General features: G+C 42.2%; 1 protein-coding gene across 1 annotated transcript; it reads left to right on the plus strand.

The window, feature by feature from the left end:
* The first annotated feature begins 1,642 nt into the window (after positions 1-1,642).
* On the plus strand, positions 1,643-14,152 carry tfa (transferrin-a). The gene is made up of 17 exons (XM_072668297.1): positions 1,643-1,717; positions 3,266-3,417; positions 3,695-3,797; positions 4,455-4,646; positions 5,082-5,211; positions 5,325-5,380; positions 6,196-6,359; positions 6,802-6,952; positions 8,780-8,943; positions 9,477-9,570; positions 10,313-10,351; positions 10,571-10,732; positions 11,368-11,521; positions 12,475-12,542; positions 12,675-12,862; positions 13,481-13,673; positions 13,940-14,152. The coding sequence occupies exons 1-17, from the start codon at positions 1,678-1,680 to the stop codon at positions 13,984-13,986; spliced, it is 2,097 nt and encodes a 698-aa protein (XP_072524398.1). The 5' UTR covers positions 1,643-1,677; the 3' UTR covers positions 13,987-14,152.
* Positions 14,153-15,020: the final 868 nt, after the last annotated feature.

The raw sequence follows: 15,020 nt of genomic DNA on the forward strand, positions 1-15,020 counted from the left end.
CCGAGTAAGGGTGAGTGAAGGGGAAAGGCCCAGAGATTACGGGAGGCTTTCCGAAAGCCTGCTCACTCTGGAGATTCCAGCGTTGCCTCACAGTGGAGCACCTGTGTGGTGCTGGTGTGGTCTTGGCTCTGGGCTGTGACACACGACCCCGAGTTTACAGGAAAGCGTAGCTCAAACAAAAGGGTTCTTTAATGCGTCACATAGTGTAAGGCTGTCTATCTGCAGCCTTCAGCGCTCTCGTGATGCTCAGCAGAGTCGATACAGGCGGTTTCAGCTGCTCAGCGCTTTCCTTCTTCCCTTTTTCATTGTAATGATTACTCTGTAGCTCACTTTCAGCCTTTGGATCGGGTAATATTGACTGTGTACACAAGTCTGGGTCAGGCCAATGTTCTTCACACAAACTCTTACACCAGAGTCCCCAGAAAACTGCAATCCTCCAGATCCTCAGCTCTTTACAGTAGAAGTCCTGCTGCTGGTTCTGATTAGTTTATTATTGATTACGTATCATCTGCAACAGAAGTGAGTTAACCATAAAGCATAAAACATTAATAACCAGACAGTAACTATAACCTCTGCATGCTGCTTTCTTTTGCTACATACTCTATGATCAAGTTCCCATTATAATGCAAAAAATATAATAAAGCATTTAAGTAATGCAATTAAAGCAATTGGAAGCATTTTCATAATATTGGTTTATATTGGTTTACTAGATGTGCATTGGTTTAATGAAAACCTAACAGTTCAGAACTATAGCAGTGATGACACCCAACCAACAGGCATTAACTACAGATTACAGTAGACTGTTACAGCTGACCACAGTCAATGACTTGCAGGCAGCTGTAACAGACCTGGACAGCCTGTATGCAGAGATCTGACCGAGCTAGAAGCGAGTCTCTACGGGCATTAGACCAGTAGACTGGGAACCTGGGTGAATCTTGACCCACTGTCCATGCCCAGGGTTTGTGCAGGGCTCTGTGCATGGCTTCAGTCATGAGAGACCCCCCAGGTCTACCAGTGGCCTGACGTTTTGTCACCCCAGAGACCAGAAACCCCAGGGTGCAACCAACAGTCATTACCTACAGATTACAGTAGACTGTTACAGCTGACCACAGTCAACGACTTGCAGGTAACTATAGTGAACTACAGGCAGCTGTAACAGTCTCTCTCTCTCTCACACACACACACACAAATTAAAAGCTGTAAATGAATGTATATTTATTATTATTATTATTAATGTATTTATTATATTATTACATATTAATAACTGCATGTTATTACACTGTTTATTCAAGCGGACAATCATCCAAAATCTCTGGGGGAAATCTGGGGCAGTGAATGGGTCCATTATTCCATTTTTACAGAACTCCATCAGGCTTCACAGCTATTAGTGAAATCCAGTCGTCTGTGTAAATTGGTGAAGGGATATGTTTACAAAGGAACATGGACTTTGGGAATTTCCAAAAAATTGGAATTCCCCCCTACCCTCACCCCACCTGCGTTCAGGCAAACCGCACCTCATGTGCTGGGATTGGACAGTAGCTCATACTCACAAGCCGTCAACCAATGAATGCAGCCCCACCTCTTCTGTATTGACCACTCTTCTCCAGACTGCCTATAAAAAGCTCCTCTGCCCCTCCAACAGTGAGGAGCTGCCTTTGGAAGCCCCGGACCCCCAGCATGAACATCATACTCATCTCTGCCTTCCTCGGATGCCTCGGTAATGCACTAAATCTGCTGTCAGCTTTTAGAAAACCTCATTTCATTTTGTAAAGATAACTAAAGATACTGAAGGGGACTTGCTGGAACAGTCTAGCTGAAGTAGGCTTGTTCAGTCGAAACAGGCCTAGGAAAGCTAACTTAAAGGAACAGTTCCAAAAAAAGCTTAAAAACAATAATTACTGCAACAATTTGCCAAGCAAAGCTTTAAAATGGATAAATTATAGGAACAGTTCAGTCAAAACAAGCTTAGAAAAGTTAACTTAAGGGAACAGTTCAGTGAGACAAAGTGTAGAAAATCTAACTTACAGGAACAGTTTAAAAAAAAAGTGTATAAAAGCTAATATACAAGAACAGTTCTGTAAAAAAAAGCTTAGATATGCTAACTTATAGGAACAGTTCCATTAAAAAAGTGTATAAAAAGCTAGCTTACAAGAACAGTTCAGTAAAAAAAAAGCAAGCTTATAAAAGCTAGCTTACAGGAACAGTTAAGTGAGAAACTTATAGGAAAAGTTCAGTTTACATAAATTTGCTTAGAAAGCAATAAGTACAGCAACAATTTCACCAACAAGATTGTTAAATGCATAACTTACAGGAACAGTTCAGTCAAAAGACTTACTGTAGTTCAAGCAGGATTAACTGCACCTCAGTCCAGAAAGCTAAGCTAACTACAGCAGCGGCCAATCGATCTTTACAGACGCTAAAATTCAGCCGAAAGAGCTTCAAACAGCCAGTTTACAACAGTTTAAAGGGGACTTGCTGAAACGGTCTAGCTGAAGTAAGCTTGCTCAGTCAAAACAAGCCTAGCAAAGCTAATTTAAAGGAACAGTTCAGTTAAAAAAATAAAAATAAAAACAATAATTACTGTAACAATTTTGCCAAAAATGTTTTAAAATAGCTAACTTACATTTCTGTAAAAACAAGTTTATAAAAGCTAACTTACAGGAACAGTTCAGTCAACAAAAAGTGTATAAAAGCAAATTTGCAACAGTTTTGTAAAAAAAAACCCTACCACTGCAGTTTAGCCCAGAAAGCTAAATCTTAAAAAACGAACAGATCGAGCAAATACAGCTTTATCAAGATGACTTAAAAAAAAAAAAAAAAAAAAAAAAACTTACAAGAACCAACGTGCTGGAATAGTTTACAACTCAAAACTAAAATAAGTTGAAACTGATGTTTGATATTTGGTCATATTTGGTCTTTTATCAGAGGTTACAGCTTCATCAGTGTTCATCATTTCTCCCTGAATTAAAGCTGTGTGACATCACACAGCCATTACCACTCTGATCGACTAAACAGTGTGGATGTGATGTCGTTTATTCATCCAGAAAAGATCAATATATCCCATATAATCATAATCCTAATCTCCATGTGCAGTGTGTGACAGCCTAATAATCTGCGTATTGTCCAAGCTGCCACTGCTGGGCCATTGAGCTCCAGGCACGTGTGCTCACTGTCACAATGTGTGTGTGTGTGTGTGTGGCCAAACTCCATCTGTGTCCAACAGTAATGCTGAACATGGGTGTCTTGTCCTGTCTTGTCCTTTCAGCTTTATCGCAGGCTGGCCGGTCTGACCTGAAGATCAGATGGTGTTTGAAATCAGACCAGGAGCTGCGCAAATGCAGCGACCTCACCGCCAAAGCTCCAGGGCTGGTGTGTGTGAAGCGAGACAGTTCTGAGGAATGCATCAAAGCCATCAAGGTAGAACTTCAGGAACTTTCTGATTGTTCATAACTGCAGGTGTTTCAGCTGTTAGTGATGAGGATAATTAATATTTGGACGTTACTCATGTATGTAATCTATAGCGGGTGGCTGCGGTTTCATTATTCTATAAAGAAAAATGAAATATTTATTGTAATTTCTTGTATTTATATGGAGTCAGTATATTACTTCAGTTCAGTTCAGTAGAAATATCACATCACTGCAGGCTGTAAGACGCATGGTATGACCTGCATGCTGTGATTGTGTAATTGATCAGGACGGTGAAGCAGATGCCATCACTCTGGATGGAGGAGATATATACAAAGCCGGCCTCACCAACTACGACCTTCATCCCATCATTGCAGAAGACTACGGTCAAGGTAATTCATCTGAAAGGGTGTGGAGCTATAGCATGTAATTGTGTAGAGGTTTTAATCCAGTATGAATCTCTGGTTTGTGTAGTTTTTAATCCAGTATGAATCTCTGGTTTGTGTAGTTTTTAATCCAGTATGAATTTGCAGTGTGTGGATTTTAATCCAGTATGAATCTCTGGTGTGTGTAGTTTTTAATCCAGTATGAATCTCTGGAGTGTGTAGTTTTTAATCCAGTATGAATCTCTGGTGTGTGTAGTTTTTAATCCAGTATGAATCTCTGGTGTGTGGGGGTTTTAATCCAGTATGAATCTCTGGTGTGTGTAGTTTTTAAATCCAGTATGAATCTCTGGTGTGTGTAGTTTTTAATCCAGTATGAATTTGCAGTGTGTGGATTTTAATCCAGTATGAATCTCTGGTGTGTGTAGTTTTTAATCCAGTATGAATCTCTGGTGTGTGTAGTTTTTAATCACGTATGAATCTGCAGTATGTGTGGGGTTTTTAATCCAGTATGAATCTCTGGTGTGTGTAGTTTTTAATCCAGTATGAATCTCTGGTGTGTGTAGTTTTTAATCCAGTATGAATCTGCAGTATGTGTGTGTGTTTTAATCCAGTATGAATCTAATCCAGTTACAGAAGTGATTTTAGCATCATCTCTCGTTTCAGATTCAGAGACCTGTTACTACGCTGTTGCCGTGGTAAAGAAAGGCACAGACTTTAAATTCAGCGAGCTCCGTGGTAAGAAGTCGTGCCACACTGGGCTGGGGAAATCCGCGGGCTGGAACATTCCCATCGGCACACTCGTCTCCAGAAAACAGATCACCTGGGCCGGCATTGAGGACAAGCCTGTGGAGGAGGGTGTGTACTCATTAATAATAGCTGAAGATCTTTCATGTGTAATTAGAGAGAGGAAACACTGGTCATTCCCACTCAGTCAGTAGTTTATTAGACAGTGTCTGATCTCTCAGATATCAATCAGACTGGGATCAGTCAGTCAGGTCCTGTTTTCATACTTATCCGCCTGTGTGGGCTCTGCATGGTGAAAGGTTTGTCTATGGGTTCCATGTCGGCCCCACACTACAGTCAGTGATGGGATCAGGATGGGAGGCTGTAACAATGGGGCCCATTTGGGAAGACCAACTGGTGGTGTGGGGTGGGGGTCCGGCTTGATCACATGAAGATCAAGCCTCCAGATGTTTAAATACGTTATAATGAAATGGATTAAGGGATGATTGGCTGTGTTGGTTAAAAGGTTCGAATTGAAACCAGAGTTTGCATGTGGCTGTTTTGCAGCGGTGATGGAGTATTTCTCAGCCAGCTGTGCCCCCGGAGCAACTAAGGGCTCCAAACTGTGCCAGCTGTGCAAAGTCGACTGCTCACGCTCACACAAGGAGCCGTACTATGACTACGATGGAGCTTTCCAGTAAGAACCTCGCTATCATGCTCTTGCATTCAGTGTTCTCAGTGCAGCTGACAGTGGGACGGTCCTTCAGTGTGATGGACGTTTAACCTCATGTCTCTGACCTGTCCTTACAGGTGCCTGAAGGCTGGAAGTGGAGATGTTGCTTTTGTAAAACACCTGACAGTCCCAGGTAAGAGCTTTGAAATTTATATGCACAAATATTATGGATGATGTTTATTACGGTATGTAATGTCTAGAGTATTGATCAAAAAATATATATTTTAGAAAATATTTAAATATTAATTTAAATATTAAAACCATCTTTTTATTACAGTATTTAACAGCATTCTAAATATAAACTTATTTACTGAATCATTCACACTAGATACTGAATCATTCACACTAGATACTGAATCATTCACAATAGATACTGAACCATTCATAATAGATCCTGAATTATTCACACTAGATACTGAATCCTTTATTTTAGACACCAAATCATTCGTATTAGATACTGAACCATTCATAATAGATACTGAATCATTTATATTATACACTGAATCCTTTATTCAATATCAAATCATTCAGAATAGATCCTAAATCATTCTCATTAGATACTGAATCATTCAGAATAGATCCTAAATCATTCTCATTAGATACTGAATCATTCAGAATAGATCCTAAATCATTCTCATTAGATAGTGAATCATTCATAATAGATACTAAATCCTTTATATTATAGACTGAATCATTTATATTAGACACTGAATCATTCATAATAGATACAGAATCATTCTTATTAGATCCTGAATCATTCTCATTAGATACTGAATCATTCAGAATAGATCCTGAATTATTCCCACTATATTCTGAATCATTTATACTAGACACTGAATTATGTTTATAATTAATAAGTGGTTACATTTCAGGTTAGAGTGTAAACAGGCAGACTGGTGATTTCTGAAAGCTCTCCAGCGCACTAACCCTCTTCACTGGATGTTTTAGCTGCTGAGAAAGGAAACTATGAGCTGCTGTGTTTGGATGACACCAGGAAGAGCATTGACGACTACAAAACCTGTAGTCTGGCCCGAGTCCCCGCCCACGCTGTGGTCAGCAGGAAAAATCCAGAACTGGCCACACAGATCTTTGAGCTTCTGAAGCCACTCCAGGTACGTCTGTTTTTACTGCCCTACTGCCTGGGGACACCTTTTCACAGGGCTGGGTCTTCCAAGGGCTCCAGAGTGGAGCTGCCGTCATAGCGCCCCCTGCCAAAGCCATCCATCAATAACCAGAAGTCCCAGACAGCATGTCTGCTGTCCTATCGCTCTCTTTAGGTGTGTGGGACAGTCCTCTCTTAGTGAGGGTGATGCGAGCCTTTAGCTTAGGAAACAGAATTAGCATTAGCAGTTAGCATTCTCCTCCAAGCATGTTGAGCTCTAATAGTGTTGGCTTAGCGGCACTTAAGTGATGTCAAAACCTAACCTTGGTGAGCATGAAGCTCAGTGTTGAAGATCAAACAACCCGAATAATTTCATTTTTGAAAGCAACCATGACACTCATTACATCTCAACTTTCATAAGAAGACCCACCCACTGCCGTTGTGTTCTCCAGGAGGCCGGTCTGTTCTCCTCTGAGGGCTACTCCGCCAAAAACCTGATGTTCAAAGACTCTACGAAAAAGCTGGTGGAGCTGCCGAAAACCACCGACTCTTTCCTGTATTTGGGAGCAGAGTACATGGCCACCATCCGCTCTCTGAAGAAAGGTGATCCACATCCTCATGCTCTTTATATTAGATACTGAATCATTTATATTAGATACTGAATCATTCACAATGGACACTGAATCCTTTATATTAGACACAGAATCATTTATATTAGACACTGAATCATTCATAATAGATCCTGAATCATTCACACTAGAGAAGTAATCCTCATGCTCATGTCTTCACACCAACCACAGAGAACAAGTCGTAGACTAGAAGCAGGTGTAGAAATCACTTCTACAGTTCAGAGAGTTACTCATTTACCAATTACCAATGATCAATTACCACATTTTCAATTAAACTCCTCACCTTCACTAGTTTCATACCAGATCTCCTTTCCCTCATCAGCTGCTCCGTTTATATACATTTATATTTATACTATAATAGTGTTTATAATAGTGTATAATAGTATTTATAGTAAATATATATTTTCTATAGTATATAACATTTAAATTACAGTTATAAGCAAAATGATCAAATGACACTTTGATGATTCCTTTGTATAAATAAGTGAACATATAATTTATTAGAAAATATTTAAATATTAATTTAAATATTAAAACCATCTTTTATTACAGTATTTAACAGCATTCTCAATATAAACTTATTTACTGAATCATTCACACTAGATACTAAATCATTCATAATAGATCCTGAATCATTCACGCAAGATACTGAATCCTTTATTTTAGACACCAAATATTCATATTAGATACTGAACCATTCATAATAGACACTGAATCATTTATATTGTACACTGAATCACTTATATTATACACTGAATCCTTTATATGAATCATTCAGAATAGATCCTAAATCATTCTCATTAGATACTGAATCATTCATAACAGATATTTAATCCTTTATATTAGATACTGAATCATTTATATCAGATAATGAATCATTCATATTAGTTACTGAATAATTCATAATAGGTACTGAATCATTCAGAATAGATCCTAAATCATTCTCATTAGATAGTGAATCATTCAGAATAGATCCTGAATTATTCCCACTATATTCTGAATCATTTATACTAGACACTGAATTATGTTAATAAATAATAAGTGGTTCACATTTCATTCTCATTAGATACTGAATACGGTTATAAGCAAAATGACACTTTGATGATTCTTTTGTGTGAATAAATGAACATATCATTTACAGCAAACATCATTTATGGGTATTTACTATTTACTGAATTTAAAATCAAAATCAAAAATATGTAGAAAATGTGCCATAATCTTCACATGTGCCACGTTTTATATTCAGTCTGTTAAATGTAGTAAATTAACAGTAATTGTGTAATTAAAATGTTACAGTTTCCCTGTAGAGGATGTGACTCTTATTATTTTACAATTAATTTTGATGTATTTCGAGTTTGATTTTTGCACACCTCTGAACTGAACGGAAACCTTCTGTTTAACCCTAGAGCTAAAACTGCTGTTTTCTATTTATGTTTTTACCCAATTTCACTCCCTAATTTTAGATAATTTAGCCAATTACCCAACCCACTCGTTAGGAGTCCCCCCCCTCGACACTGGGGGAGAGGCTGAGGACTGGCACATGCCTCCTCCAACACATCACAACCAGCCACTGCCTCCTTTCTAACAGCGGACAATACAGCGTCATAGACACCTGTGCTGACCAGCCTCACACTGAAGTGATGTGGAGAGAGAGAGAGTGCACCCACCAGGCCCAGGCTGCCGATTACCCAGGATTTGAACCAGCGACCCTCGGGTCATGGTGGCCCTCTGAATGTAGTGTAGCAGTGATGTGCTCCGTGGGTGTGTTTTAGAGTGTAACTGATCTGCTGCTGTTCCTCAGAGCTGAGCACCGACCCTTCTCGGGCTTTAAAGTGGTGCGCTGTGGGTCACGCCGAGACCACCAAGTGTGACGCCTGGTCCATCAACAGCGTGGACGCAAGCGGCAACGCCAGGGTGGAGTGCCAGAACGGACAGAGCGTGGACGAGTGCCTCAGTAAAATCATGGTACTGTAACGTGGGACTGCAGATTGTCCCTGACCTGTTCAGTGATGATTAATTGATCGGGTTAAGGATTGCGTAATCTGCTGATCAGTTTATTCAAATTTCATTTTTAATTTTCCTTAAGTCTGAAATATTACTGGAATAAGGAAGGATGATACAAGCTATACATACTATACATGTCCAAAACTTTGTGGACACCCCTTCTAATGAATACATTCAGCTACTTTAAGCTGCACCCATTGCTGACACAGATGTGCAAATGCACACACACAGCTTGTCTAGTCCCTGTAGAGAAGAAGTACTGCCAATAGAATAGGACTCTCTGGAGCAGATCAACATCATGACCCTATTGGCTCCATGCTGCCTAATGCCAGGCGTGGGCTAGAGGAGGGGTATAAAGCCCCCCAGCATTGAGCTGTGGAGCAGTGGAGGAACTGTGTTCTCTGGAATGATGGTGGAGGAGCTGGGGTGGTGTTCATCCAACATCCTGACCTCACTAACCACTACTTTCTCCCTCTCTCTCTCTCTCTCTGCAGCGTAAAGAGGCTGACGCTATGGCCATCGATGGAGGACAGGTGTACTCTGCGGGCAAATGTGGTCTGGTACCAGCCATGGTGGAGAAGTACAGTCGTGAGTATCATTAGCTTATCTTCACGCAGCACACTGACACATGGATAGTGAAAGTGAAACTGGACCGTTCTAAATGTTCTAAATGAGGTTTATTTAGAGGAAACCTCGTAACACACGTAAAAATTGGTGACGGTGTTTGTGGCCTTGCTAGCTTGGGAATAAAGCCAAAAGCCACGCCCCTTTATTGTGATGTCACTTATCAGCACTCAAACCTTTCAGGTGTTTAAACCACCTTTGGGCCAAAACTAGCTTCAAGCAATAGATTGGATAAGAAATGTGTTCCATTAGTGTCGGACACAGATGACAGAATTTGGCCTCAGCCTTTAACCCATCAGTGCAGTAAACACACACACACACACACACACACACACACACACACACACTATCAATCATACACACACAGTGGGCGGTGAGCACACATGCCTGGAGCGGTGGGCAGCCATTGCTGGAAGCACAGAGGGTGAATAGCCTTGCTCACGGGCCCAAAAGTGACAGCTTGCCGACCCCGGCTATCGAACCCACAACCCACAAGAGAGAGCGAGTGAGCCTAGTTGTGTACTAGAGTACCATTAGTGCCCAGATTGGTAAACTGTTCAGGACCATCCCTCCAGAATGCTAACATAGCCAGCATGGCTAAGTATGAGTGGACGCTAGCAGCGGGCAGAGGAGAGGGCACAGTGTGTTGGCTGTAATTGGCTGTATAACAACTAGCTAACTGTTCATCTTTTCTCTCTTTCAACAGTACCATGCTGTGGTTCAGATACGTGCCCTACTGATGTTGGTAAGTCTTATCTTCTCCACCTTCACTCTGTACTCCACCTACTGAAGTAGCTACATCCACAGTTGGGGGCGTTGTCCTAGACAGTGGGGGAAATTGGAGATGACTAAATTCAGGCTTAGGCCACGCCCACTTACAGTTCAGATCCATATACAGATGTGGATGTTATGAGCGCCTAAGAGAAGCAGATGCAGATGCGACTAACCCTACTGTCCCCCTCAGAGGACCCCTCCTACTATGCGGTGGCTGTAGTGCGGAAGGACTCGGGAGTGACCTGGAGCACACTGAAAGGTAAAAAGTCCTGCCACACCGGCCTGGGCCGCACCGCAGGCTGGAACGTCCCCATGGGCCTCATCCACAAGGGCACTGGAGAGTGTGACTTCTGTGAGTTTTACTGGCTTTTTTTTTATTTAATTACTTAAGTTAGCCCTAAATGATTCAGAAAATGTTTTATATCATCAGAATTACTGTCAAAGGTAAGAACATTTAAAGACAAAATCGTGTTTGTATTTTTTATTCAAGTAAATTCACTGATTTTATTGTTTCTATGTGCCTCAATTAGTAATGTCACGTCTTATTATTTCTATATAAGACTAGAAAGACTAATTACTAAGTAGTAAACAGTGTCCATATAGGCTGTGTATTAAAAAACAGCCCGTTTAGATGCAGTATATTTACATATTCAGGCCCATTTAAATAGTTTAGCCTCTGTTTTAAAGGCTCGTTTTATCACTTTGTGTCCAATAAATTCATGCATCAGTAAAAATTAATAAAACATATTATATCAGCATAATTATTCCCAAAATAAGTGAAAAGACAAGATTGGTTAAATATATAAATGATGACTTGCTTTAAAAGAAAAGGTCACTGGAGTAAAGCTGTGTGTAGGTGCTGGTGATACAGAACAGTTTGGATTTAGATATTCCAGTAAATTCCGCCGCCCTGCAGAGTCATGTGACCTCTCCCGCTGGCGTTTGCTGTGTGTTTGATTGGTGTTTGTCTCTCTGTTTCCCACACAGCTAAGTTCTTCAGTCAGAGTTGTGCTCCTGGTGCCGATCCGAAGTCCAACCTGTGTGCCCTGTGCGCGGGCAGTGGTAAAGGCGTTGGGGGCGAGGAGGTCAAGTGCAAGGCCAGTGCAGAGGAGCTTTACTACGGCTATGCTGGAGCCTTCCGGTATGACTGATATACGTGAAAACAAGTATTACAAACCTTCTTATGCAAAACAGTTTACCCCTCCCATTTATCCTATACCTCAGCCAACAGCAGCTTAGCCTCACACATTTAGCCTATAGCATTTTAGTTGGGCCCATTTATCCTACAGCACTTAAGACCCAGTCTTTCAGCCTACAGCCCTTTAGCCCCACCCATTAAACTTATATACATTTAGCCACACCCACTGACTGTACAGCAGTTTATCCCGGCCCGTTTATTCTACATTAGTTTGGACCCACCCATTCAGCCTACATCAGATTACCTCAACCCATTCAACCTACAGCAGTTTAGCCCCACCATTCAACTAATAGCAGTTTAACTCCACCCATTCAGCCTACATACATTTAGCCCCACCCATTCAACCTACAGCAGTTTAGCCAAACCAATTCAACCTACAGCAGTTTAGCCCCACCCATTCAACTAATAGCAGTTTAACTCCACCCATTCCGCCTACATACATTTAGCCCCACCCATTTAACCTACAGCAGTTTATCCCAGCTCATTTATTCTACAGCAGTTTGGCCCCACCCATTCAGCCTACATACATTTAGCCAAACCCTTTCAACCTACAGCAGTTTAGCCCCACCCATTTATTCTACATCAGTTTGGCCCCACCCATTTAACCATCAGCAGTTTAGCCCCACCCATTCAACCATCAGCAGTTTAGCTCCACCTATTTAGCCTACATAAATTTAGCCCCACCCTTTCAACCTACAAAAATTTAGCCAAACCCATTCAGCCTACAGCAGTTTATCCCAGCCCATTTATTCTACATTAGATTGGCCCCACCCATTCAACTTACAGCTCCACCCACTACAAGAAGTAAATTAAATGTGGATCCTTTGATGTCTGCAGAGCTGGTATCTGATGAAGGTGTAGCGTTTGAGTGTCTGATCCTCTCTCTGCTCTTACAGCTGTCTGGTTGAGGGTGGTGGTGATGTGGCCTTTATCAAGCACACTATTGTAGAGGAAAACACAGGAGGTGAGTCTGCACACGGGCCGTCCTCTGTCCTGGAACAGCGTATTCCATTTCCTGTCTAAAGAAACTCAGTGCTAAACACAGTCCCTGTCTCTCTCTCTCTCTCTCTCTCTCTCTCTCTCTCTCTCTCTGTAGGCAACGGTCCACAGTGGGCATCAAAGCTGAAAAAGTCAGATTACCGTCTGATCTGCCCCGCTCATCCCACAGAGACTTTTGAAGTCACACAGTTCGCAAAGTGTAACCTCGCCAAGGTTCCAGCTCATGCTGTTGTAACTCGCCCAGAGTCGCGTAGTGACGTGGTGGCCGTCCTCAAGGAGCAGCAGGTGAGCTAACAGTGTTCGTTTTCCACCTTAAAGCGGCCTGTGCATGTCCGCCTCCACCTCTGTGTCTCCACCTCACATGTCTGTAGACCAGCTGAAGTGGTTGAGCAGATTGACCAGTTTAGCTCTTGGCCAGTATAGGGTATGCTTCTGTTTGAGTAGGATGGTTTAGCTGCTCTACAAGCACGATCAACCCTGACCAGGTCAGACCATGACCAGCATCACCAAGCTGGTGGCCCATCAAAGACCAGCTTAGAATCATCCACTAGTTTTCGGTGAGGTGTGCAGAAATATTAAACAACTCAGTGGAGTTCCCCATTAAGGCTGTTTTAGTAAGCGACAGTATATGGACAAAAGTATTGGGACATCTGCTTATTCCCTGTTTCTTCTGAAATCACGAGTATTAAAAGAGTCTCTGTTTCTTCTGTTGGAGTAACTGTCTCTACTGTCCAGAGAAGAAGGCTTTCTACTAGATTCTGGAGTAGCATTGCTGAATGAATTTGTTAGAAGCAGTGTCCACAAACATTTGGACATATTGTGGAGGTTTTTGTGTACACATCACCACCCTTTTAACATCTGCATAGAGTTTTACTGAGTTTTGGATGTTCTTCTGCATTTCAGGCCAGGTTTGGCAGTTCAGGCTCTGAACCCCAGTTCAAGATGTTCCAGTCAGAAGGCGGCAAGAACCTGCTCTTCAAAGACTCCACTAAATGTCTCAAAGAGGTCTCCGATAAAAAGGGCTACAGGGAGTTTCTAGGAGCCGCCTACTTGAGCACCATGGACACTCTCCGAGAGTGTGCCAGCAGTATGTCAGGTAAAAATGCTCACCTGTCCATATATAACAGTAACTGCACCTGCAATAAGGTAGACCACCGTAGGACCACCAGACTTACCAGATCTTATTGAGGTGGAGATTCATTATACTGACCTGAAAGTGTACATTGTGGTGTGTGTGTGTGTGTGTGTGTGTGAGGTGCTGGCATGAGTGTATGAGACCCCTGAGGATGTTCTAGAGGAGCTACATAAGAGGCCAGTAAGTGCGTAACTATTACTAACAGCTATCTCTGTTTGCGTCCACAGATCTGGAGCGGGCCTGCACCTTCCATGCCTGCCAGCAGAAAGCATAGGGTGACCAGACTGCTCCATCATCACAGAGACACGTCAAAGCCGCCAGAGCTGATTTCAGACCCCTGTCACATCCGTTCCAGCTTCACCCATCACTCTTTACTCTGACGTTACTGGTTTTCCATTCTTTATCACAACACTGTTTAAAATAAAAACATATAAATAATATTCCCTGTGTTTCTGAGAGTGTCACTGAGACTGAGACTCACAAGGTTGGCCAGGAGCACACCTCTGACTGCAGGACTGAAGCTGAAGACACATTTCAGGCCTGAAACTTGAGTTTTGTTGACGAACGATGAAATAAAATGCCCTTATTATTATTATTATTATTATTAGTCTCAAACATCCATCCATATTTACTCTTCCATTGAAGGCGTTTATTAGAAGCTCTTCTCCAGAGCGACTGACAGCAGTGCTTCACTGTTCACTCAGAAGATACCCTTATCTAGTTTATTCAGACTAGGATCGGGGAGCTCCCATGAATAAGACGGTGGTTCACCCAGGGTGAGGCTCAGCCACTGCACTCCGGACCCCTGAGAATTCCCCAAATGTGGGACTCTCGGCTGCATCATTTCTGGTTATGCCGTCACACTCTCCCCCGTTTTCTGGGGGCAGTGGTGGCTCAGCGGTTAGAGGTCTGGGGTCGATACTCTGGCTCGGCAAGCTGCCACTGTTGAGCCCTTGAGCAAGGCCCTTCACCCTCTCTCCTCCCTGGGTGCTGGAGTTGGCTGCCCACCGCTCTGGGTGTGTGTGTGTGTGCTTACTGACCCTAGTTCACTAGTGTGTGTGTGAGTGTGTGTGTGTGTGTTCACTACCACAGATGGGTTAAATGACACATTGACACCTGCACCTTTACCTTTGAGTAAAGTACGGCTCGGTCCGACCCGCCATCCTTTAAGATCCATGGAAGACAAGCGTCCAGACTTTTTTCTGTCCTGCACCGAAGACCTCTGAAAACCACTGGCATCGCCCCAAAGATCCCCCTTTTGGCACCTGTATTTTTAGTACAGTAGTAATGGGGTTCATGCCAGGCCAT

This window comes from Salminus brasiliensis, chromosome 23 (assembly GCF_030463535.1).
Source record: "Salminus brasiliensis chromosome 23, fSalBra1.hap2, whole genome shotgun sequence".
NCBI lineage: Eukaryota > Metazoa > Chordata > Actinopteri > Characiformes > Bryconidae > Salminus > Salminus brasiliensis.